At 46.6% G+C, this 27,437-nt stretch overlaps 1 protein-coding gene across 2 annotated transcripts in view; it reads right to left on the bottom strand.

Moving 5' to 3' along the window:
• Window positions 1–48: 48 nt before the first annotated feature.
• LOC112556256 (mothers against decapentaplegic homolog 6-like) overlaps window positions 49–27,437 on the bottom strand; it is a 37,345-nt gene continuing 9,956 nt past the window's right edge. For both annotated transcript variants that reach the window (XM_025225083.1, XM_025225082.1), the window contains exon 5: window positions 49–7,220. In XM_025225083.1, coding sequence (XP_025080868.1) covers window positions 6,586–7,220 — 635 coding nt within the window. In that variant the 3' untranslated portion in view covers window positions 49–6,585. The remainder of the gene's footprint in view (window positions 7,221–27,437) is intronic.

The following is a 27,437-nucleotide window of genomic DNA, read 5'->3' as shown; positions in this document are numbered from 1 at the left end:
ACCTCCTACATTCTTTCTGCACATCTCTCTCTACAACATAAAATGACATCCACATTAGTTTTGTATTTATTTTGAGACCTGAGCTGACAGGTCATCCGTTGCAGCAAGAGGCTGTCAGAGATTAACATTAATCAACAATCTGTACACTCAAAGGTCTGGCCTCCATTTCCTCTATACACAGGTAGCCCTTCAGTGAGCATCCAACAGTCATTGGTGAAAAGAAAACACTCATACACAAAGGTACACATGCACCCAAACATGAATGCCACTGTCATCAAGGATGACGACCTTGGCTGAGGCAATGGCAGCTAAAAACAAAATGGCTACTACAACAAAAAGTACAGGTTTTAAAACTACGTTTTTCGACTTGCCTTTTCCCCAACATCCCTCCCCCTCCTACTCCAAACACAATCACAGAAAAATGTTCATAGCTTAACTAAAAAATGAATCCATCCCATTACAATAACTAAAATTCCTTCTACAATTGTTGACTATTTTACAGTCCTTGAGATTTTTGTTTATAAATAACTCATGTAAACAAGCAGCTAGATCCTATATCAATTAGTGCACTTATTAGGAGAGTGGTTAATAACTGGAAAGTGCAATTTTCTGGGAGTCCATCTAACACCTGTAGTCTTGTATCCATGTCTACATTCTGACAATACTGCACGTAACTTTTTCTGCAGTGATCATTGTCATTAAATAATAAAGTCTGACAAAATACTGGAAAGTAATCCTTTGCAGGGCTAGAAAGGGCTGAGTCTTACAGCAAGTTTCTCTGTTCTTGCATGGCAGTACTACAGAATCTTTGACGTTTGCTTACAATACAGGCAGATGTGTTTACATTCATAGCGTGCTTGTGCTCAGAAGACAACGTTCACACAAATCCAGAAAACAGAAATAACAACATGGGACTCCCACTAAAACAGGTACAAGTGAGGAGGGGTGGGGAATCCTACATCCCATATAGCCACAGAATCCCATAATACATCACAACCTACCAAAGTGGTCACATGCATTTAACAGTACTGACAGCACAACCAAACAAAACCTTCCTCTGTAAAGACAAAACAGTTACTTAACAAATGTCAACCTGTCAGTTGCTTAAAGTCCTTACACATGATACACATTTAAATATTCCACCCAACACATCCACCCTTGCTTTCCTTACCCCACTTTAACTCTTAATTGTTTTTCTAAGAATTGTTACTGATAACCTGTCTTCCTGGTGCAGTCTGTGTTTTACCTAACACAACTCTTCCACCTCCCACCACCCACTAAGTAGCATATACAAAGAGGAACATTTACCTAACAGTAATACTGCTTTTATCATGTCCAGAAAGAAAACTCAAATAGGCAAGGAGCACAAGCGTGTGTATACACATACTTGTGTCCATGCTTCTGCATGTGAGGACAGGCACACAGTATGAATGTGCACATGCACAGAAAGAGAGTCAAAATTTAACAGCACAAGATTTAAAAATTAATGCAACTTATTTATCACATTCTTTTACCTAAACTTCTATCTACCATTTAATTTTTGCAATAATGTGCATTTTTTCAAAACTGTAAAAATATTTTCCAGTGATGAGCCATTGAGGTGCTGGGTAAGGAGATAAACATGTGCATGTTACTTTTGCGTTCAAAATTTTGTTTTAAAAAATATATACTAAGGTGATTGCAGAATTCCTCCAAAAAAGTATCAAAGATTTCTCAGACACGTACAATTTTAACATGAGGGCTTCTTTTAATCCTTATCATCCTAACACTAATGTTAATATACACATGCAAAAACTAGACGTCCAAGTCCATTCAAAAAGTCTTAAAGCTTCCCTTTTGCCTTAAATTGGGACTCTCCAATCCAAGCACATCAAGCATTTGTGCTGCCAGCATGTTTATACTCGGCAACCATGACTAGAATTGGGATCCTGGGAAAAGTCAATAAACCATGAGGTTCAGAATTTTTGATTTGAAGGTTGCATCAGGAATATCATTGTGTGCATATTACAAAAAGGTGCATATGCATTTGTGTATGGGACATGACATGTCATAACTGTCACAAATTTTGAACAAGCACTTGCTCTCATTTATACACACAAAGATCACAAAAACATGTATGCATGCACAGCCACAAACCTTAGTCTACACTGCAGAATACCTTTACCTGCTTCTTCCCTGATTTCAAACTTACCAGCAAATATAAAAATGCTTTTAATGGCACACAGAATACTGACCCAGGGTTAAAAGGCAATGAACATTCCAAGCTGACAGAACTGGAGGGTGGGGAAAAGAATGGTAGCAATGAAATTTGTTTCCACTGTGGACTAAAGGAAAAGACCAAGAATGAAAGATGGAACCGACACATCGCTCCTTTGTAGCTGCTGAATGCAGTATCCTCGGTCTTAAATTCATCCAGCCTTTTACCCATGGCTAAACCTCACCTAACAGCAATTCCTAAAACCCACACTGACCACCCAGTTTGATGTAAGTGAGCAGCAACTACAAAACCTTGCCTGAGAGACAAGTTTACTTCAGGGCTGATCATTGGTCAGGAACTATGGTGTGCCAGATTTAACTGGTCCTACATGAACACACTACACAGGATATGTGTCGGGAACATCAAGATGCCAGTATGCAAAAATGTCAAAGTGGGCAGACAAATCTGTGCAACCCCAAAAAGACATCATGCTCACAGCAATATAGACTATATAGCTGACAGTATGCAAAGCATTCTTTCTGCAATGGTGTAGTAAGTGCACTATGCTCAAGAACAAGCATCATCAACTGCCCCCCACCATTCATATCCCTATTCCCAAACACTGATACCAAATTATCATAAAAAAGAAAACTATTAAAAAAAAATGAAGGGATTTTTTGAAAGTTGGTTTTGGATCCCCTGCAGTCCTAATATTTGGCTATAAAACCTGTCTTCAAAAATAACTTGACCTCAAGAATGTGTGAATGTTACAAATGCATGAACTCCTCCAGGATTACTTCATGGGTCAGAGCTGCAAATGCTGAATACTGACAGTTTTGCACAAACTGGTACACCATCCTGCCTGATTCTCCTCTCCTGTCTGCATTAACCCCAATCATGTCGATCTAACGCCACCTTTCTAGCTTGGATCTTTCATTACAATTTGCTGCAGTGTGAACAATGGTTAAATCCAGTCATGGAAAACAAAAAGCAGCATGATTTAATCAGGACCTGATAAACAAAAGTGATGATGCAGGAATTATGAATCAATAACATAGTGATGAAGAAGTGAATACAAGGACAAAGACCTACATGGAAGATTAGAAGGGACGGTAGTTGTGAGGAACATAGGCCTAGAGCAGAACTATCTCCATCATCTCCAAAGAAACCATACTTTCTGTGATACCTGCTCCAAAGCCTGCCATACACAAGAAAACACAGCTCACAACACACTCTATTATCTGCATCACCAGCAAGACGCACGCACACACACACATGTAATATACAACTGGTCACTAATCTGGTTTCAATGTCTTTTCATAAATTATAACAGCATACAAAATGGCTCCCATTTAGACCACACCTCCAGAAGATGATGTTTATGTACACTGTTGTTTATAGGTACACGCAATTATATATATTTATATATATTTATATAAGTATATAGTTAATAACAATTAAACAAACCACAGAGCTGGGGAAATATATATGTACCAATAGGATCCATTTCTGTTTTAAATGTGTGGGGTTTAGGGGTTACGGATGGCTAACCTCCTTCTATTGAAGATTTTTCCCAATAGCTTGTTCAATTTTTATCCTGCTGCATGCTGGTAAATCTCACACCATGCCGACAAAAAAAAAAAAAATAAATAAATCGTTTTGTGTGCCTCATTATTCTGTAAATAACTTTGAAATTTTCCATTTATTTATAATTCATTCTATATCTGTTTTCAGAATCTAAACCACTGGCAAGTCAAAATTATATTCTTTTACGTCATTTAAGAAACAGAGACATCAGTTATTTGTTACAAACTAAGCTTCACCGATCACAGAACAGAGTACAAATTACTGAATGATATTTAAATATTAAAAGCGCAAACACATTTATTAAATTTTGCAGTTCCATCAGTAATTTTTCCATTTCAATTCTGTTTAGTTCTTATGTTCTCTGAATTATTTCATCAAGAAAAAGAAAAAAAATCCTATTCTGTAATTGAAAGTCATGTGTCGCATAAATGCATAAAACAATATCTTTCCCTCTAAAAAAGATATTTGGCTGATATGTTTAAAAGAGATTATATTGCAAGTGAAAACACCACATAAGGTTAGACCCAGGCCGAGCTACCAAACATTCTAGCCTAACCAACACTTTTCATTATGAGATTTGCATCCTCAGCAGCCAGGGCAGAATCATAGCCTCCACTCTCCTTAACCCCAAACAACTGTTGGTGCCACTTTAATTATCCCACCACATGCCAAAAACTGAGAATATGTTCTCCCTTGTAACTAAAAAAGAAAACTGTCTTCCTTCACACTCTTTTTTTTTTAACAAGTATTTGTAAACCCAAATGCCCCAGTTATTGCACCTTCACTGTATGGTTTGCATGGGAACAGTTCTAAGCCACACAAACATCCAAGACAGCCCCTGAAATAAATGGCAACAAACAAAAGCAGTTATTCTGAACCATGCTTTACCTACTGTCTAATAAGTAGAAAATATCAATAAAACTTTAAGTTTAACAACATCAGAGCACTAACGTACCTTACAAATCACTAACCCCACCTAACACTAAAAAAAAACAACACAGATGTAGATTTTAAACTAACAGGCAGATTACAAATACCCCATGCTATGATATGAGACAGTTGTGTAAACCATCTTCTCCCGCCCCCCCCCCCCACCACACCTCCTTCCAGCACAGTGTATTCTCTTATCTGAATGTTGTTCAGGACTAAACTTTAGCCAACTGCATGCCTCTGGAAGAAAGTTGCCAGGCTTCCCACCACCCTATTTATTCCATGATTCTTACAAAGAGAAAAATGGAACCATGCAACCTCTATACTAGCCTACAATCTTGTTTGGTATTTACTAATTTAGCAGACTTATAAGTTTTAGGAAATAACCTGGAGCACTATCAAAAAATGGCATACACAGTTTCAGAAAGGAAGCTATCACAGAACCTTAACCCTGGCTGAGGATGCAAAGCTGCCATAGATCAGCCATGAATTTGTCTCCCATAATATTATGTTGCTTTCCCTCGTCCCACACACAAAAAAGAACAGTCTGGATGCAAGTGGTTGCTCACACAAACCAGAGATTTGATCACCAGTAAACAAACCAAAACCTTTACCATAATGCATTGTCCAGCCTGTTTCAGTTTGGGGGCAGCCATTTTGAAATACATAGCACAGTTCCACAGCACAGCCAATGCTTAGGAACGAGGTAGATAAATGTAATGACAAGGCACTTAATTTGATGAACCAATTCCATGCTTTGTTATATATCTGCCCATGCCACCATCATTTCTGCACTTGAATCAAATGATGAATGGAATATAACGGCAAACTACTAAAACAGAAAAAAAATTATAGGTCTTTGGGTAGATCCCACATCTGGCTTCAACTCAAACAAAGTATCAATTGTTTGGACACACATGAATGTGCACGAAGAACAAATAAATAGATGTCCAGCTATCATGCAAGTTTTGTCTCATTAAAGTCGATGATGTGCCAGTTCAAACTAAGACACAATAATGCCTTAACAGTAGCTCATATAGCTTGTGATATTGTAATCTAACAACTAATCATCAAACGGCTTGTTACAAAAAAAAAGTCACCATTATTTAGCAACCAAACTGGTTAATGAATATCACTATGGTGAGGGCTCCCTCAACTGCCTTGCCATATCAGTTCCACTGTGCCATTTGTCTGTGCACATTTACAGCTTAGTTGGATACAATGGCACAGCAGGTGTCAACCGTTGCTCCAGTGAAGAAGTGATGTCCCTGTGGATGTAAGTCTGGCCACCTCTGAGCCTGCAGAGTATGATAAAGACTGGAATTACCTGTTCTCATTGTTCTTCTGTAATGCTTTGTGATAACAAAATCTATCAAGGCCATGCAAGAACTCAAAAGGCTATAAACACAATCTGACTTTGAAAAAAAATCTCAGCCAACTTTAACCCGTTCTTCCACAGATTCCTTTTAGCCAAACTGCACTATTAAATTGGTGTGCTGTTAATGTCCTATGAAGCAGGTCCTATTCCTGTGTTTGTCACACTCTGTCAGAGGCACAGCTGATGTTTCTCACGTTACATGATGAAGCAGCAAGAGAACCTGATTTCATTAAAACTCTAACCCTGTTCAGAGCACTGCTGTGACTAGGGTTTCTGCCCTGAGGCTGCACACCTTGTAAGAGACAGCAGCCTAAAGAATGCCAGATTAGAGGGTTGCAGTCCACCAGCACATAACAGAACTGAAAAAGTGATTAAAGTGCTTCCTAAGCCTTCAATCAATATCTTCTAAAGGATTTCGGCTTTCACTTACATGGTGTGGCAGCCACCATCACGTTTTCCTCTGCATCTGCTGTCTACACAACATCTCACAGTATCACCTTTTCAGCTCCTTGAGTAAGATCTCCAGCCAGCATGGACAGGAAGTCACAAACTGTCTTGAGTAGAATGGCCCCCAGCCCTTGGCAAAGCTGATGCGAACAGAACAGGGATCATAGGGCCCGTCCTGGAGGGCAGACCATTCAGCATCTCGCGTCCGTTCCATTGCCTCCAGTCGATCATAGTCAAAGACACACACAGAGTGACCAGGTGGAACTTTCCACACCACCAATGACTTGCATCCTGGCTCCTCCATAGTAGGAGAGTTGACGAAGATGGGAAACTGTGAGCGATTGTAGGCCCAGACGGACCTCCCCTCTCGACTGAGGATGAGGCCCAGACCTATCTTTTCTCGAGTTTTTCGCACCGAGTCCAGCTGTGTTTCTGACTGCAAAAGTTCTAAACACATTCCACTCCCATGTGGAAGTCGCTGAAAGACATTGAGTGTAGGCTCTCGAACAACATATAGGCGTCCCACACGTTGCCGTAGCTCCCAATATGCTATACTGCACCAGTGGTAGTTAGAATGCTGATGGTGTTGATGGTTTGGTTGGTGTTGGCTACTGCTCTCTCCATGATCATCAACAATGCTGCCTCCACCCTCATCCAGAGGACTCTCAGAAGACATGTCATCTGCCAAATAAACAAAGGAGAAAATATAACAACATATCAGCAATGTAATGAGGTCAATGTTCAGGACAATCTGCCAACATTTTCCCACTCCTCCTCTCTCTGCCTACTCTGGTTGTCAGATTAATGCTCTGCTGCAGCCATAACACAGCCTGTTACTCAGCATTCATTTACTTTTGAAATGATTAAACTGCCTGCATTTGTGTTCCTGCACTCTGCGATCCTGTTATTGAAGCCTCTTTACAGATCTCTTGTTACACACATCTATGTAAACTTATTTATTTGTGCTTAAAAATAACATATTGTCCTATAACTAAATATTCGGGTGAATCTGCTGAACGAAATATTTTTTCATGTTTTCTCCAGTTCTACCACGGACGTGTATAGGTGCACTGCTGTGTGTCTGCTGAGACCAACACTGAGCCTCTTGCAAAGTTCTCCGCTGTTAGTCTCGACTAGCCTAAACAACGAATGTGGCTAAGCTGTAAGTTTTGTACACACCTGCCTCGTTTTAGTAGTTAACTGGAAAAATCTGTCTGCAAGCAGTCCAGCAATACAAGTTCGTGGTTCTACAATCTGTATGTCCATCTTTACTTGGTTATTTTCATGCCTATAAAGTATTACTTAAAACTGTACGTATTTTCCCAAACACACATGTGTATAGTCTTCTGACAGCAGCTTACTAGAAAACTTGCTGTTGGGTTCCCAGCAATTATTTTCTCTGAGCCCTCCCCTTCCCCCTGAGAGAACTCTATCTTGACATCCTAACTAGGGCTCGAGTACTCAACAGTAACTGTTAGCAATCTAGTTGTGTCAGCTTAGGCAGAGGCAAGCACACTTCTATGCATACATCATGCATGCATGTGCATTATGCAAAAGCACTGCACGCATACAATCTAATGTCTAATGGTACCTTTATCACATCTGTTCCAACTGCTGTATAACTTTCTTTAGCACACTCCTCCACCACCCACCCTACTGCTAAGTACTTCTCAACAAGTGTAACTCTTTACATAGAAGGGCTCTCAATTTGATTCCGCCAAATACTTCTTTCCTCTTAACAGACCAAGGAGCCCAAAGACCCATGATGTCTGTATGTGCACAGCATACAATCAAATAATACTTCTTTGTGCACAAAAACACTGGCGTGGCTTCCACATAAAACAACAAATACTTAGATTAATGTTATTTTGATTCAAAGGCCATATCAACATGAAACAGCTTTTGCTTACTGATTTTGAACCCTGGATACAACAGACAAGCTGTATGTGATTAACAGACACAAGGATATTTAGCCACTGATCCACAGCTGCTTGCTGTCAGCTGTGGAGCCCTTGGAGCCAGCTGTTGCCACAAAAGACCTGACTGCTGTAAACACCACAGTTTACAGCCATACAGTCAAGACAGTGCTACCTGCTCCACACAGCTGGAGTCTCTCATCTTCCTGTTGTGTGGCTGTTACTGTCTATATTAATGGCCAGCTTCACTCTCTCTACTACTTCTAGCAAAATCTCCAACAATTCAGCTTCAGCAGTTCTTCTGAAATCCACAGCCATTTCTCTTCGTTTTTCCTAGCATTCCATCAATACTAGGATGGTAATTTTGGTTATTCAGTTTAATAAACATTTCTTAAAGATGTCAACATCACCCTGGACCTCCACCTTCTTTCTAACCACTAACTTTAAGCCTGTGTGCGGGAGCTGGGGATATGTGTATGTAAACGAAACTAGTAAACAAAAGCGCAGTGAGTGTGGATCAAAGGAGAAGGCTATACAGAGGAAGCGGGTGGGACAGTAGTATCCCTTATGTCTCATGGATATGCAAAACCGTTTTGCTTTATGACACGGAGCAATGCAGCGCTGTGCTCAACGCCGAGGGGGGTAATTTGGTGTATCAAGTATGGGTATAGTCGCGCTTGAAAACGTTGTGAAGAAATACTTATGTAACAACAGGTCTCACACACACACCCCTCCCACCCCGTCCTCCGACACAAACACATCATTGACGGGTTAGAAGCTCCATACCCCTTTTATCCTCACATTTTTTAACACCAGTAAAAATATCTTATGTTTCATAACATTATTTCATCCCCCGCCCCTCACTTCTCAACAATCTCGTGCGCGTGCATTCAAGCAAGTGCGTGCGTGCTAGTGTACCTGCGCGCTAATAACGTTTACGTGCTGTGCAACGGTTTGGCTGGAAACAAAGTGTATGCTTTAAGTTTTGTTGGGGTGGGGTTTTTTTTTTCTCTCTCTCTCCAATGGTTTCCTCTCACACGCCATTTTCTCCTCTGACTTGGTGTACACAACAAGCAGGCAAAACACGCCCGCTGCTGCAGACGTGCCCCGTGAAGGGCCCCGAGCTGAGCGGCGACTGTGATGGCGACAGGCTTATCGCCAGACAGCCATCTCCCCCATCTCGCGGCCTCCTGCCACTGATGAATGGAGACAGCCACTGGGGCCCCGCGCGGGGTGCGCCACGGGCTGGCGCTGGTGTTTACGTTCCGCCAGTATCATCCCATCCATCCTGCCAGCGAAGAGTGCGTTGGTGCGTCTGAACACAGTGGTGGTGGAAACTGAGGACGTGTCTGACCACAAACATTATTTAGGACCGAGAACACCTGGCCACGCTAGGCACCATGGCTTGACTGACCAAGAGCGAGGTCAAAGAGCACGGAGGCCATGGTGTTTCGAAAAGTAGGAACGAGGGCTAAACAATTATTGATGAAAAACTTGTCCTACCAGCCTTTTTCGATGATTCATAATTAACTGATTTTTATTTGTAAGATTTATTTAGAAAATTTTTACTATAGCATACAATTATTTAGTACATTTTGAAAGTATCTTGTAATCACCCATTTCATGGCGGTCAGAGGTCAAAGTTCATTATGCACACGAAATCATAATCATCGCATACATCGGTTGTACACAAGAGGAACAGAGAATCATAACGAAGAGAAACACCCGCTTCACTCACACACAAAAGACTCTCCTTATCAAAGATACCCCAGGCTGGGGGGCGAGGGGGAGATCCTAGTTCATGAATACTCTGCTGTTCTTTTCTCGACCATACTGCGATAGTCACCTCTCGGCTGGCGTTCACGCTGTGATAATAGCTACCCACACTGGCGTTCTTACATTTGCTCGCCCCGACTGACGCCACATACGCCATTTCTCCATACAACCTACCCGCACTGCCCACCGCCAGATAAAATATCGTCAGACGCATCATTATTATCATTATTACGCACATTGCTTCACACTCAAGACAGATTAACCGATCTTTCATTCAATCAAATGACTTTCCCCGATGGTATAAACGATTGCAGACCGATGGACGACGTGACCAGGTTCATTCGCTTTCTCTCTTTTCGTTAGGTTGGTTTCTTCAAGTTCTATCATTATTTTTATTTGTAAAGCTCCATGAGATCAGACATAAGGATGGTATATGGCGCTATATAAATCTTTATTATTTTTTTTCCTTTAATACCAAGCTGGCGCCTGGTCAGCAAACACCGTTGTTGCGAAGTCCACACGATGATGATAACAGCTGTGTCCCCCATTTAGCAAACACGTATCGAGTGCAGCCACACCAGCACAAACCTTCCCATCATGCCTCTTTTGCCATCAACTGTTCGTCCAACGGTCTTGTGCAAAGGACCACAACAACGACCATCATGTACAAAGTGGTCTACCTCCATCCACACCGTGCTGCCAGACCTCCAGATACCTCCCCACCACCACCAGCACCCCACTCCACTCCCCAGTGAGAGCGTGCGCAGCCACCAGCGTGGGCGTGAAAGACATTACGTCACAGTCGTGCTGTCGCGACAGTCGGTCTGCGCGCAGCAGTAACGGGCTGCAGCTGCCCTCTCCGTGTCACGCGCCGTCACGCGCGGCCAGCCCAGTACCGGCGGCGTCACGGCCTTACGATGACGCGATGTCGGCTTGTCACGCGATGAGTGGTACGCTCTCCACCTTCCCGTCAGCCTTCATTTCCCAACCAAGCCACACGATGACAGCTTCGCCTTTTTCTCAAAAAAAAAAAAAAAGAGGTGGAGAGCCTGGAATCTCGTTTTATGATTTACTTTATAAAGAGAATGCGTCTATTTCAAACAGACGGCGCTCTTAATCTTCGTCATGCAAATAGCTTCTCTCTCTCTTGCAACCCCTCCCATCCCATCTCTCTCTCTCGCGTGCCTTCCTGGCGCCAGTCACAAAAATCTACAAGATCCTTTTCAGTCGATTAGCCTCATTAGATTTCTCTAATCTTCTCCATCAAACAAGCTACCCTAACTTGGAAGTTCCGCACCAGAACTGCTCGCCGTTCTTCAAGGCGGAGACGAACATGACCGTTTGTCCACTTCTTTAGAGTACACGGAAAGAGAGAGCTACGAGTGGGAGAGGGGGAGTAAAAAAAGAGAGAGAGATGAAGACAGCGAAGGTGTTTTGTCTTCCAGCCCTCAAAAATCTTCGAGATGCATATACCCAGCGGAATAATACCGGCCTTCTCTATCCCTTATTGAGCCTCAGCATGTGGAAGGGCAGTGCCACCAAGTATGCGTGCGCCTGCCGAGTCCTGCAGATACGCACTCGACGCATGCACGCACGCATGCATACAGACGCGCGCCTACGTACTCGGCAACCTATTTATAAAGGTGTGTTTGCGCCTCCAGTCGTACGGTCGTAGCGGTGAACGAGCATGCGCACTCAGCCTCTACTGGCGGGTGCCGGTCGGGCATGAAAACATCGTGTTGGCAAACAACTGATCAACCGATTCTGCGGAGAACGAAAATCGCCCCCGACATGGAGGATGCGCGAGTTAAAAGAGTGTGAGGATTGCGCGCGTGGTGCCAGTGGAAAAGGAAACATAAATCTGCCAAAACTTTATGAAGCATATGGCGTTTTCACATTGGTTGGGAAACAATCCCTATGCTCGATTTTCCCTCGTTTCCTCTTTAAACGTTTAGTCTACTCTCACCCACCATCCACCTTCAGACCCCTGCACCTTTCGGTTCTATCTCATCCTCCTTCACATCAAAGGCCCAAGAATAAGTACCATCATCAAACTAATCCAGACCCAACATTGACACAGCCATAAACTACAAACGAAGAACGAACCCCGTAAAGAGATTGGGGGCTGAGTGGGGAAATGGGGGGAACAAGTGTTCAAAGCCGCCTCTCCTCACTCGCTGGTCCACCACAGCCAAGCGGACGAGAAGGTTTATAGCGAGGTGACCCTGTGGCTGTTACCTCCGCGCTCCGAGCGTCCTCCGGCTCACCTCACAACGCGAGGTCAGGAGCGAGGAGCGCGCGGTCGCTTGTCTCGTGGAGTTGAGAGTATGGGCAAGAATGCCAACAACCTGCTCCCCCTCTGACCCGCGCAACAATGGACTGGGCCTGGAGCCAGGGTTCTGGGGCCCTCGGTGCATCCCGCGCGCGCGCGCAGGCTTGGGCAAGACGGACATCATCTCCAAGCAAACCCGCAAGAGGGCAAGATCGAAAGGAACTTTTGGCGATGATTTTTCTACAGTCGGATAAAAAGCAACGGCAGCGTTTGTTTTTTTGGGAGGTTTTTTTTTTTTGCTGCTGCTGCTGCTGGTGTTTTTACTATGAAAACAAAACAACTCCGCACACAACGGATTGAGGCGGAAGCGAAAACAACGCCGACTTGCAAGATCAACAGGCATCCCTTCCCCCCCTCTAACCTGGCGACCTCGTCGTCTCTATAGAACATGCAGTCAAGCAGGCGACGGGGGCTCTCAAGCAAGGCGCAAGCCCCTGTGTATCAATGACGGCCAAACTTGCGCCAGACTCGCTGGCTGAAGTGGCGCAAAAATATGCCGACCCATTGAGAAAAAGCGCCGGCCACCGACGCACTGCCGCCGTGTCGAGGTACTTGACTTCTCTCGTCGAAACCGTGGCGAGGGAGAGCGCTCCACTGGCCGCCAGCCTTGACCCTCCCCAACGCCACGCAAAACTTAGTCGGCCACCATTTTATCTTTTGTTTTCGTCTAGGCGCGTCCGCCTTCCTCCACTCTAGGGACTGCTGATGAGGGGGAGCGGGTTTCTCAGACGTGTGCTGTGTGAAGACAACACGCAAACTCCATGCCGCTGCCAACTGCACCCAACAATGCTTCCGCGTCTGTATCTGTCTCTCCCCTCCTCCTCCCCACCTCACAACCGCGGTGGGCTACATCAGTTCTACTGACGAGGATCTTACAAAGGAAATTTTTATCTCTATCGTAATGAGTCTCCAATCAAACTACATAAAAACGTCATATAAGTATGGGATCTGTAGGTGCTTAGTATGTAAACATTAGGTTTCATAACGGTCCTTTTGCCCTCGCAAGACGTTCAAGCTGGATTTATTTACCGAAAAATCTGCAGTTTCTGCTTCTACTGACAATGACATGCCAGGACTTTTCTGTTATTTGAAGCAACCACAACAGCACATTCCATTGTTACACAAAATAGTGCATACCCATGTTACATAATATTCCGTACCCGTACACAACACTACAACTAGTGTGAGGCGTTCTCTCCCTGCAGGTACTTCCCGCACTCTTGCACTCCTTTTATTCCCTCCTTTTAGCCCACTTTTTCTCGAGGACACTCAGGAAATGCTCACTACAGTAATGATGATACATATCCGTCTGTGTTTGTATATATATATATAAGAACCTAAGCGAATTATCTAGACGACGGATGGGACCAAAGACAAAAAAAGAGGTAAACGGATGTCATGTGAAAGGAACAGCTGCAAGTTGAAGACGCACATCGTCTTGGGATGCACAGAGAGAGAGAATATTTCTCAAACACAGGTTTTGTCTCTGTAGCCGACACGTGTGTAAGCAAGGGACGATACTGCCTGCTGATGTACCCAGCGATGTGCTGGAGAGAAGTCTGGAACTGCATCAATTACTCGCCCCTGCTAATGCTAACGATCCGCGAATCTGCGCAGGCGCACGACGGACGTGTCTCCAGACCTGACCTATGCTTCGCAGTGGGAGACAACCATCAACCAGTTCCGGGGAACCGTGGGAAAGGCGTTCGCGCTGTGGCCAACTGCTATCAAGCTTCTGATGGAGACAATGCCACACTAAACTAATCATAAGTTTGTTTTTTTAAAAAACCTCTGGCGTCAGTGAATGCATCGTGAATTCTAAAGTCCATTACGTATCTCGAGTGGCCAGTTGGTCCTACAGAACTACAAGGCTGGCTAGGTTGATCGCCAGAGCAAGCATGGCAGGATGACAATGGGAAGTGGAAGAAAATTCTGCAGTGGCGGACAAACAGGAAACCTAAACGGTGGGAAGACCCGTCCTTCAAACGGCCCAGCCAGACGAGGCGCCGAGCTAAGTATGACGTGTGAAAAGAAAAGGACGCAGACAAGGTGGTGTGAAGCCAACGACAAAACCCTTTCTTGAAAAACAAGGACTATGTCGAAGTTTCTAGGCGCCGTGACGGTTCCGAAAGTACATTCACTTCCGAATCCCTAAGTTAAAGAAAAGTGGCACCACACACACACAGACAGAGAAAGTCATAAAGGTAGTGATGGCATAAGCACGAAATCGAAACGCCTCGTCCTCAACAACGTTTCTCCGTTTGTCACCTACCCATTCTCTCACCCCAAGAGTGTTTTGTATGACACACCCAAATTCTATAACCTGCTGAAAACGACAGTGCCACGTTGTCACGATTGCTAGTGTTAGGAGCTGTTTAAAGCTGAGTAGCCGTTGGTGTTATGTGTAGTAAGAGACGGGTGCTCCGAATGCGTGCAATCGCACTGTGGCGGCTGGAGAGTGGGAGGGAGAAAAACGTGTACAGAAAATGTCTGACAACCTCAAAAGTCTGGCTAGCTAAGATGGCTTGGAAGGAATGCCAGACATGGAATCAGTGTTACGCAAGCTCACCTCGCACCTGCTGCAGCATTGCAAACGCGGGCCACGGAAGAAGCGTCTGTCAGGAAACTCTTGTCACCTGGGCGCCGCGTCACCTTCACAGTCCCCCCACCTTCCATACCCCACTAAACCCAATCACAACAAGGCAGTCTGTTACGTGTTCAGAAAGCAAACATTTGTTTACTTAAGTGTTTATTTACAAATCTTCGTCCGCTGATAAGGCTTGGGTGTTGCGCGCCACGGCGAATTCCACGACCAATCCTCTTGCCCCATAAAAACCACCGGCGCCGTACTGCCTGCTAGCCCACCCAACGCCCCCACCCGGCATGCTTGCCCTCCCACTTCCTCCATTCGCCCACTCCGCCCCACCCCACCCTATGTTGGCTTTGCTCCCGGGGACCTCCGCCCTAGCGCCCCGAATGCCTCGATCTCGTCTAGAGGCAGTTGCCAACGATACGGATCGCATTTACCTTGCAAGCCATCTTCAGCTTGTGATCCTGTCATAAAGGCTGCAGACACTTCGTTCCACCGAATCTTGAATTATGCCGACGCTTCCCATCCGCTCGCGCTTCGTTTGGTGTACTTACAAGCAGTGCGCGTGCGTGTAGACGAGCCATGCGCATGATTGTCCGTGGGCGGCGATCTACAGACCGGTAGATGGTGTGTGATTGTTCAGCGTACCAAAGGCACGCAAAGATCTGCACTGCTAATGTGTGCCTCCATCTGTTATCGTTCAACACACACAGAGAAGGTGGGAGAAGTCGTGAAAGGGGGGAAGAGATCAGCTGTTCTAACGGCCGAGCGCGGTGCAGCGACCCCCTTGTACTCGAGATTAGGGCGGCCAACCTGCGTTCTAATTTCACTTTCATTCCAGCACGTCGCAGCGCATGAGACTACAACAATAAAGCGTTTATCTCCTCCCCGGGTGATAGCGGCGGACCGCGAGCCCCCGCCACAGCGGCGACCGCCATCCGCGACGCCGGCACCGGATGGGTTTGTGAGGGGGAAGGAGGGAGGGTGTTGCTGGCACCGGCTGGAAACGTTCCCAGCACCGCACGCAACTGGCCCAACTACCCTTCCTACGTGGAAATGGCTGACCAGAGAGTGGTCATGCAAAACCAAATAGAATTAGGCATCAGCTGGGCAAGAGAAGACAACAAAAGCCGCATTCTTCTTCACCACCAGCGAGGTATGAATAATCCCAATCCTTCTCCTCAAGGTAAGTGTTCAAGACACCAGAGGTAAATTAACAGTTACAGTAATGTAAGGGTACCTGACTCGTCTTGTGTCTGTATGTGTGGGTTGGTGTGCGCGCACGGGAGTCTCGCGCAAGCACGAGATATCTGAACAGAACCGAAACTCGCCAGCTGCACTCGATGTCAACACCAACAAGCTTCTACCTGCAACTGCAGGGGGGACCTCGTCCGACGCTGCAGTCTATGTCGCTGCTGCTGCTGCTGCGGCGGCCACGTCTCCTCCGTCCTGAGGCTGAAAAGCGTCAATCATGCCTTCCATCCTCCCCCCTCCCCTTCTCACCCTTCTCGTTGGCAGACGACAAACAGGTCAATGGCGCCGCCCACACGGCCCACAGATCGATACACCCTGGACGGGCAGATTGACAGAGTGTGAGGAAACAGAGGGAAAGAATGGTGGGAACCGCACTCATGTCCACATTCCAACTGTCTTCTCCTGCTGGTCACCTCAATCAAGCACGCACGAAGTCAGTTCTTTTTAGAACTTCAGTCTTTTAGCCCCGCTTCCCAACCTTCCAACTGTCTTCCCTCGCCAAGCAACCACCACCAGCAGCCTGTTAAGTCCCTCCCAGTGCATCGGGACTGCAGCTCCTCTCTCTATCCCTCACTCCCTCACTTGGAGGCCACTTCCTGCGACCTCGCACCAAGACAAAAATCAAATGAAGGCCGCGGCATTCCGTAGTCCACACAGCCCTCCTTTCACCAGCAAGAAGGGGGCCTGTGTTGCGGCTAAAATAAATACAGCGCAAGACAAAACCAAAGATCTTTTCATTAAAAACCCACAATCCCTTTCTCATCGGGACCCCGGGCCAGGCCACCACCGCCGTCTGGATGCTGAGCCCTTCCACCACCTCAGGACCCCACCCCTCATCGCCGCCAACAGCTCCGCTTGTGTCGCGGGCTCCACGTGTGACGCATGCAGCACGATTATCGTCTTCTTCACAAACACTAGCCGGCCTAGTAGACTATCTCGATGACAACACAGCACCTTTCCCTCCCTCCTCCACCCACCGAGTTCGTTTCGTATAGGATTTGGCTGGATGGGCAGTCGGTGGCTGCGGCGGGGTGGAACGGGTAGATTACATGTAAACTGAAAGTATTGTTGCTGAATTCGACAACAACTATTTTTTTTAGAAAAAACCTCGTGACAAACCCTTTCATGGGGGAGGCTAAGGACCGGACAAATATGGAGGAAGGTTGTTACACGTTGCTACATGACAGTTATGCAAAACCGTTGCCAAACCTTCGTCCATATCCGTCCAGTTTAAAAAAAAGTCTTTAAGAAGACACGGCGATGAAGGGTGGCTGCGACAACAACTCTCTCGTCCACCCAGTTTAATGCTCAAAGCCCATCGAGAAGTATGCCCGATTCAGACTGAAGAGCGGGGGAGTAGAACGGAATGGGAAGTGGATGGCGTCAGAGACTACTAACCTGGTGCAGTCTCCTCCTCCCCCACCTGTAAGCGGGTGGGAGGGCTTCTGGCAGGGCTGGCTTATCAAGGACGTCATTTCACCGGCTATCACTTGGCGAACTGCTTGTTGCAGACAATACGAGTTTTGTGGAAAGTGTTGGCCTGATAAACATGTCGCTAAAAAGATTGGACAGATACAGTAAGCAGAAATCCAGGCATCAGGAGAACATTCCACTTCCTCCCCATTTTCCGGGGAGATGTTCGCTCTTCACCGTCGAGAGTGGCCGACAGGTTAAAGACTGAGTGCAGGTGGTCTCCGGGTTACGACCGTCTTTAAGTCGATTATGTAAGTCAGAACACACAAGTATAGGTGACTAGCATCAGTTGGTCATATATTTTAGGTTATACGTGCATAAAATATTTTAGAAATACTTCCAAATATAAAAAAACATCTTAAACACAATAATAACTAGTTCCTGCGTTCGTTATTACGAGTAGTTTCTCTGTAAATTGGTCCTTCAAGTAACAGCGAAAAGAATAAATGTGCAGCTATGGGGACAAACAAAGCTCGTTAACCACCCCCACTCCACCCGAAAAGTTGCACGACTTGCCAAATGTATCCAAGTAGTTGATCTGTGATGCCCAGAACAAAGCTCTTCTGATATATTCGGAACATTCACCATCGCAGGCAAGGCTTTCCTGATGTTTCTCTTACACCCATACAACTTAATGTCTATTGCCCTAGTTTTGTAGTTTTGTAAAGAACAGCATGGCAAGGACTTGTGAACCTCTTGCAGCAACGATGACTGCCATGTCCTAAAGTACCAATAAAACCACAGGAAGCAGGCGCTTTAAGCTGCCTCTTTCCACATCATCAAGCATGTCTTCAGACGTGCACGTGTACTAACCACTCCTCCCTCTTCACACACCCCCTGCCCTAACCCCATCTAAGTGGCTTGGTAAGCAGAAGAAGACAAACACTGCGCGGTGGACTCTCACGGTTCTGCTCCACCCTGCAGGCGGCGGGTGGGCAAAGTTGACAGTTCGGGTCTCGCTAAGAGTCATTTAAGCGTACGTTATAAAGTCCATAGGATGAGACGAGACTGTCAAGTGCCGAAGAAAAAAACACCCCAACCTCGACGAGGTCAAAGATGAAAAAGCTGCCACACAGGCCGTGGATGAGGCTCGGGGCTCTGGGCACTAGTAGCTACTCACAAAGCATCTACAGAAGCATTCTTCACGTGCATAAGATGACGATGTTCGTTAAAAGAGAAAGACAGGGCGTACAGTCGGCTTCATTATCGATTGCACGCAGCCGCAATATAGTTTTCTCCCCTGGTGAAGTTCTAAGCGAGCAGGAAAGGAAGAAGAAAAAAAAACGGGATCGGGGGCCCACATCTCTTGAGGTGCGTCAAGACAGAGAACGGTTGGGCCAGCGAGATGAAATGGAGGTGTTCGGATGACGAAAGTTAACGCCGCACAAAGAGACCGTTTCATAGCAGGCTGATGACAGGTTTCGCTGTAGCATGCTCTTGCCATGAGAAAAATGACTTTAATCTAAAGTTCCCGCAGCAAACTGCTCTTTCCCCTTAGAAAATCGTCTGCTAGCTGGACTTTTTTTTATTAAAAAAAAAAAACGTTGGCTCATAAAGTTAAAAAAGATTTTTTTTTTTCCTCTTCTTCTTTCTCGGACATCACCAGGTCCATCCAATTATTCCTTTTTCCCCAGACTCCCTGCGCGAGTCGATACAGAGACAAAATAAGTTTCCTGAAGAAAATAGCTACGGGCCCAGGTTTCCAAGGGGAAATAACCGAAGACACATATTTCCAAGGGGGAAATAACCAATCACAACTCTCCCCCCACCTCCTACCTCTTTCCCGCTCCTCCTGTTTGTCTTGCTCACGCTTCGCATCTCCGCACGAACGAAAGACGAGTGGCGACGAGAGAAGTCGAGGGAAGCTGCAGGCACGTGCGCACAGAGTGCCTCCGTGTGCAGCAGCTGTCGTGAAGGCCGCACTCGCCCCACATGATCAATAAGCGATCGCGGCAACAGAGGTGTAGGGGATGGGGAGACACACATCCGGTACGCAGTGTCGCAGTTCGCAACAATATCCAGAAGATTCTGCCGGCAGCTTGGCGATGAACCCTGCGTGACACCTATCAGACAGCCCTTCTTCCATTACTGCAACATGGCCGTCGCAGCGGCATAAACTATAATTAGAAAACGATCGCATCTCCTTGTTCACTCTTTTTTCTCACGCTGCCCTCTTCAAACCAAAAGAAAATAAGAAAAACGGGAACGAAAAGGCGCCGTAGCTGTTTGAGATGGAGCTACATGGTTAGAGCGCTGGCGATCGAACTGAGAGCGAGAGACGGTTCAATTCCCAGCTCACTTCCTCCTGTCGACCCTCTGGTGGAAATGAGCACATGACTCCTTAGAGGGCTGGGAAGGTAAGGCAGCCAGGTAAAGGAGGACACCGCCCTCACATAAACTTGGCCCCAAAAAGCGAGGTCTCTAACACCTCACTCCCTAACGACCTGAAAACCGTCATAGGACAAGCTTTACCTTCTTTATCTTTTACATCCCGCGGATTGTGTGTGTGTGGCACTCACACCCGTATGTAATTATATGTTATTACCAGTGTATCTCTGATACGCATTATAAACCACAGCCCTTGGTCACATCACCCACATTTTTTTTTCAAGATTAACGCCTTGCATGGTGTATCACTCACCATTCGTTTAAAAAAAAAAAGCGATTATAAGACTTAACGGAAAAGGTGATCAGCAAATAAACTGCTACACCTACCCCTTTCTTCCACACTGCGATCTTAACGAACAGTTTCAATTTCTTGTTGAACTGCATGACAGCAGGAGTGCAGTCAGTGCGAATAGGCTGGGGAGGAGGGGAAGGGAGACAGACTGGGAGAAAGCTGGTGCACTGGCAGCAGGCGAACTTGCTCCATTAATTTGTCCGACTATGATTTACCTTCAGCACATTGAAAGCAGTTGGTGCTACAGCGGGGCATAAAACATGACTTGTCTGCAGGTCTCGTCTGTCATTGCACACCACCTTCACCACTCTTCTTTATCGCTTTCTCCCCCCAAGTCTCCAGCCCCCATTCCGTATCCTTCACCGACACAACCAATGGTCTCTCTCTCCTTCTGGTATTTTATTTCTGTCTCCTCTCATTGAGACACACACTCGCATACATGATAAGCACGCAAAGGGAAACACAAATATACACACCCCTCAACTTTCTTATCTTCCGTCGTAGTTCGTGTCAGCCCCCATGTTCCGTATCCTTACTAAACAACTTCGTAATATTTTATTTGCGGAACACAGCCAGCCGCCCGATTAGCGGAAGGCGTTGGCAAAGGCCGCTGACCGACTGGAAAGATTGTCCGAACACCCTCGCCTGGGCAAACAGCGCTCGGCAGCCAGCGCTCTCATCACCATCGCCGTCAACACGACGACCGTTTTGAGTTATAGGGCATACCAAGTCTTATCGCCACCATCATAAATTTCTCTTGCCCCCACACCTTCGCATTACACCCCACCACCCGGTCTACCCCCCTTTCTCTCTCGCCATCGTCGTCTCTCGTGACCCGTACATTCCTGAAGCAGTGAACAAGTATTCGGGCGTCTGATGAGCCCCTAACCCTCTCTCCCCACTCGCTTGCCTTGCTCTCTCTCTCTGCCTGCTGAACGAGACGATAAAAGCGGACAGAAAACTGTGCCACATCCCCGTGACGTGTGCCCGTGTGCACGAGCTGTGGAGTCTCTCCCTCCGTCTTTATCACGTCCGCTAGCTCTGCCGCCCTTTTCTATTTTTTTTTTCTTCTTCTTCGTTTTCTTGCCTCGCTGCGACTGGTCCCTCCACCACAGCTACTCCCCCCGTCCGACCACCACCACCATCACCACCACACAAACATACACCTCCGGTACACCCGCCCAGACTCCAGTTCCTGTATGCCACCGGCGTATCCCCACTACCACTTATCTCCCCTTACCGCCCGTCCTGTGAGCCACGACTGACCCCCCCCCCCTTTCAATGCCCTACCGTGTGTCATTTACATGTGACTTAGTGGTCATTACATCCGCGACTGAAGAGTCAACATGTGGAAAGAGAACAAAAGGTAGCGCACCCTTTAGCTTCAGCTCTCACCCTCGCACTGTATGTGTGTGTGTGATATTTTGATGAGCAGTCTAAAGAAAAACCCAAACATTTGTCCTGACACGGTCAGAACTCTGCACGCTCACAAGGACCCTCCTCCACCATTGTGCCCCACTCTGTTGACTGTCTCCAAGTCACTTGATGGAAACAAAAGGCAGCTTTGTGCCCTCGGCTTGGAGTAGACCGACCACATGACAATACGTGGCAAGCGCCGCGTGCATGGGGGCCGCTAAGGTGGCCCGTGCCCGCTCACTAAGCCACCTGTACAGAGAGACCGACGGAGCGGAACTGACGTGCGCGAGCTGACCTTCACTGACCCGGCGACACAGCCACTTCTCCCGGTGTCCTCGCTCACAACCGGCAGCGCCATCTATCGCAACCACGGGATGAACTCCGAGTTTACTACACTACCGCGCGTGCACGCTGGTTGGCAATGAGGTGTGACGAGGAAACTCTCCTCCATCTTACACCATTCCCTACTCCTCCCTTTCTCTCTGGTTTATTCATTCTTGGTTTCTTGAATGATTTGAAATCCACGGAAACGGGTCACAAAATAATCCGATTGTTTAAAAACGAGCAGCACATCGCGCCCCCAACCCCCTACTCCCCAACAGATCACTGTCATTGTTTCGTGATAAAAGTCAACTGTGCAGCGGATGACGGGTCGAATGGTAGAGCTCTTTAAACAGGTATCGCGGAGGGGTAGGGGTTGCGACGAGGAGGATACCTACAGCTGTATATGTGCCCGCGAAAGAATGTTGGGTTGTAGTCAATTTTTGTTTCAAGCCCACGACAGCGGAACCCGCGCAGGGCCTCACCTGGCGTCGGCTGCCCACGGGGTCAACGGTGATAAAGATCAAGACGAACCCGCCTGACAGGTAAAAACGTCCCTGAGTTTCACCGGTAAAGATCTCAACAGCAGGGTTTTGTAAGACCACAAACGGCCTCTTCCCCCACGCCCCAATAATACAACCCACCCCTTACCCCTCTTTTTTTTTTTCTTCGATAGAAGCCGCCAGACTCCAGCAGCCTTCTTTACCATCTGTGATGGAGGCCCACACAGTCGGTCACTACCCATGACTGCGCCACCTGACAAGGTCTCACCGACCGCTCAGCCTCTAGGTGGCACCAAATTCAGGAAGCCCCCGCCAATTTCTAGAATTTGCGACAGCAAACTTTCTATCAGTTTTTAAATCCAGACCCAGCTACTTTCTTGGGCCAGCGGCAGCGGCAGTGGCATGCTGACCATGTGCTACCCAGTCGTCGACGACTTTGCTAAAGACTTCAGAACTAAGCAGACTGCATTGGAAAGAATCTTCTATAGACCGAAAAACGCGTTCACACACACACATGCCGTGGAGGCGAGAAGTGGAAGAAGCGCATCTTCAATTTAAAAACAAAAAGCAAGAGCGTGGACAGCAATGAAGGAACAAGTTCGGCTTGAAAACATCATCAAGCTAGCGAAGCTAGGCACTGACATCCAAAACAGTATCTTTGAATCAGGAGTCAGGTGTGATACGCAGCAAGCCTCAAAGTGTTTATAGTAAGCGAGCTCTACGACAGCTGTATTCTTGTCTGATGGTATGGAGATTGTTGTGGTTGTGCAACTTGTAAACCCCATTCGAACTCCATGTCGATATTACTGATTGCGCCCTTCGCCCCTATTCCCCTGCGACGTGCACAACCGAAAACGAGACTACTACGATGCAGCTTTTGAGTTAAAGGCGATCGACCTGGTCATTGAAAAAGTTATATATATTTCCGGCTTATATGTGAATAAAGTAAATATTTTTTAAATAGTGGGTGTGGCTTATATACAGGTGCGCTCAAAAGACCGAAATTTACGGTAGTAATCCGTTAACCCACGGGGAGAGGGAGCATGTCCTCAGTCGGAATATTCCCATAAGGCATCAATCCGTATTCGGTTCAAGTGGGACGTCAGTCTCGGCATTCTCTACCTCAACAACCATAATGACAGCAATTTCCCAACCTTACCTCCCGGTCTCAAGGGTGGACAAGGTGTGTGCACTTGAGGTGTTGAGGGACGACTAGGAATGAAAAAGAGGCAAAAGCAGGTGGGCCAACGACTTGAGAACTGGGCCACACTGCCCGGGATCGAGGCGTGGTATTTACTTGGTGTACTGGTGGGTGGGTTGAAAGGTGGGGGGCAGTAGGAAGAGGGGGAACGACAGCGGCGACTACCTGGCAGCCGTTGTGCCACGACCCCAACGAGTGTCAGCAAACCCCTCCCCCTACCATCGCCACCTTATCGCTCGCCCTTACTCTGACAGTGTCTCGTTTCGCCAGCTATTATGCGTACTGACAAGGCCTTAGCGGTAGCGAAGATAGGGGGAAAGGGGGACAGGAGATGGAAAGACAGAAACTAAAAATAGCCAAATTTATCCTGTAAGCATTTCTCAAGTCCCAGACAAGGCCATCCAAAGACTGAGTGTCGTGAGATCGCCGGTGCCTTAATTGTGCGATAACAAAAAAAGTTCCAAAGATGACCAACGGCAGTCGATGGTGTCCACTAGTAAAGGTGTGTGAGTGTGTGCAATGTGAAGACCTTTCATTCTGCATGCTACAGTGCGATTCGGCACGCACATCTCTAGCGATTACCGCTGGTAAATGTTGGTCGTGGAGGCTGTACAAATGCTGGCTCCTAACCACTCACTACCTGCAAGCGCGGGAAAGGCCACGGAGGCAGGGCAGGTGCTGGAGGGCAACAACGCAAGCGATGACGACGGCGGGGGTGGGTGAACACTACTTACAGCTCTCGCCTTAGCGCACAGTTTTCATTGATAGCCAGGGAATGCACTAATGACACACTTGTGCCCACTAGTCTGTCATGCTCGATCTGCTCTGCTACCCACGACGCTTCTGGAAGTGGGTGACACTCGTCTACCCTCTTAACCACGTTCTCTCTCTCACTCACACACACAGGCCCAAAACACATACTGCATTACGTCCAGTAACAAAAGCATAACAATTATCGTAATAATCATAATAATGAAACCTTCCACACCAGTACTCCCTCTCCACTTCACTACCGCTGCGCCGATGCCAAAGCCTGATAGCGGGTCGACGGCAGAATGCCCCCCATTGTTCGTCCCTACAAAAGGCAAGGTCCAATTGCCTGCCACGAAGGGGGAGTAGGTTAAGTCTGAAGTGCCCCGCTCCTCCTGAAGACAAGATGAACGAAGTAACTCCACCTTTCCCCCTCGAGGCTTACCTCCCAAAATGACTTCAGGTAAGCACAAGGACGACGACGAGGACACTAAGAAGAACAGGTATCGATGATGTACACCGTCTGCATTTACCTAGGAAGTAAACACTTCCTTAATCCCGTGTTTGGTAAGAAGACCACTGGGTGCAGACTAAAACATGCCTGCCTTAAGATTTTATAAATCGTCATGTTTACCAAAAAAACTGTGCCAGACTCGGTCAAACATTCGTCCATACCCTATTTGAACAGCCTTTAAGTGAGATGCAATGTGGGCACCACCGCGGTACTCAGGGTGGGGTCACTGATGGACAAGGTGTGATGCTATTTGCACAGTGCAGTGCATATTCGGGACAAGTCACAGGAGTCACAGACGAAGGAACTCAATAATCACAATGACCACTGAGCCAAGTGAATCAAAGGCACATTACCGTTTATTGCATGCGACGGGACACCTCGTTTCAGCGCTTAAATGTTCCAATTTTGTGTCTAGGAGGCATCAACTAAGGCCCAAAGAGACTGACAATCATATTTCGATGCTCACATCTTCAAAAAGTGATTTGTTCTTGAACTGCTCCTAAGCACAGGAAAAGAAATATAAAAATAGATCATCAGCAAGCAGGCGCTTCTACACGGCCGCTTTTTTATCATTTGTCTTCACAGCCAAATACGGGCTGAAACACAATAATAAAAATCCACATTCGGCGGTTTGTTGGACGACCGTTATTTTCCTGTCGTCTACAACGACCTCCGCTCTAGCCACATGGCTGTATGGCCGCCATGCAAACAGTTCGCAGCAGTGCAAACCGCGCGATCTGCCACGTGAACATTCGTCAAACACCAGGAGAGACGCCCAGGGGCAATAGCCGCAGACCGGAGGTATTTGGCTGCCTCCGAGGCTGCTGCTCTCCCACCGCTCCTAGCTACATTCCCAGGCAAAGCACCTTTGAGCGGTAACTACGGACCAGTGGCAAGACAGTGACCTAATGGTTATCTATTGACCTCAGAGGTCTGCGCCAGTTTGCACTGAGAGGGCCCTGCACAACTTCCGTCCCATTTACGCCCGTCCCTTTGGGAGGAAAGGACAGCCAGGGGTGTCCTGTCCTCTCCGGGTTCCACTAGCACCCCCTATTAATTATAACATTAGCTTGAAAACAACTCATTCTGCATGTAGATTTCTGGGTTGTCTGTTGCACACACTTTATATTATGCACAACCCACATCCCAACTGTTTTTGAACACTTATGGTGATGATGTTCCATTGTTCGACATCTGCCAATAATTGTGTACATTTATGTTGTGTGAATTTTGCCATCCCTTAACCTTATGCTAGTCAAAACAGCATGTTCACATCATCTGTACAATAGCTCAGCACACCTGTGCTTTCTCTTTATACATTCCAATGGCTAGAACCAATATTTTGGTGCCACTAGCAACCTCTTTCCATTCTGACCAGACTTCTACCCTGCATCAGACGTGTTGCCCACTCTTAATTTGCTCATTTTCTCACAGAGCTAGCACTCACATGAAGGGGAGCACACATGTAAACACAGGGCTGAGACACATGCGGTAACACAGATAAACAAAAGAAAGAAAGACAAGTAAACAAGTAGCAGAAAATTAAGGTAAGGAAGTGCCAAATAAATACAAGTCAGAAACACATTGAAACACCTCCATGCTAACACAGGTAAACATATTCAACAGTAGTCAACAATCATGAAACCTAAGCAAGAGAGAGGGCAGTCAGAGAGCAAGCTTACTTGCTGGCATTCTAACAGCATCAAAATCTGTCATTTGTAGTCTTGCTCTGTACCTCACTTAACGGGTTATTACTCTCTTTCTCATAGAATGTCTTTCTGAAAACTCCAAAATTAGAAGCAACCACTGAATGTAAACCCTGATAACCTAGATCTGCCTAACAATTGTAAACACATGAATGTATGTGCATGCACAAGTTTACATGCATAGCAGAAGTGAACACAGACAGAGAGGTGTATGTGTTGGAAGGGGGGGTGAGCAGAGAGAGCATGAATGCACCATGCGTCTGCAGTGTTCAAGACAGATTTCTGTAATTACAAAGAGTGAAGAGGCTGCAGCATCTGGGAGAGGAGAGTTTACACAGGAGATTACATGGCAGAGTGCTTTCAGGACCGATCTGAAATGCTGCTGTATAAAAGGTCCCTGAGCAGTGGCATGATGAATCATTCTGGCCCTTTGGCTGCACCACCTCCCTCCAATATACTGCTGAAC

The sequence above is a fragment of the Pomacea canaliculata genome, linkage group LG2, assembly GCF_003073045.1.
Source record: "Pomacea canaliculata isolate SZHN2017 linkage group LG2, ASM307304v1, whole genome shotgun sequence".
Lineage (NCBI taxonomy): Eukaryota > Metazoa > Mollusca > Gastropoda > Architaenioglossa > Ampullariidae > Pomacea > Pomacea canaliculata.
This window is presented reverse-complemented; position numbering and strand designations above follow the sequence as displayed.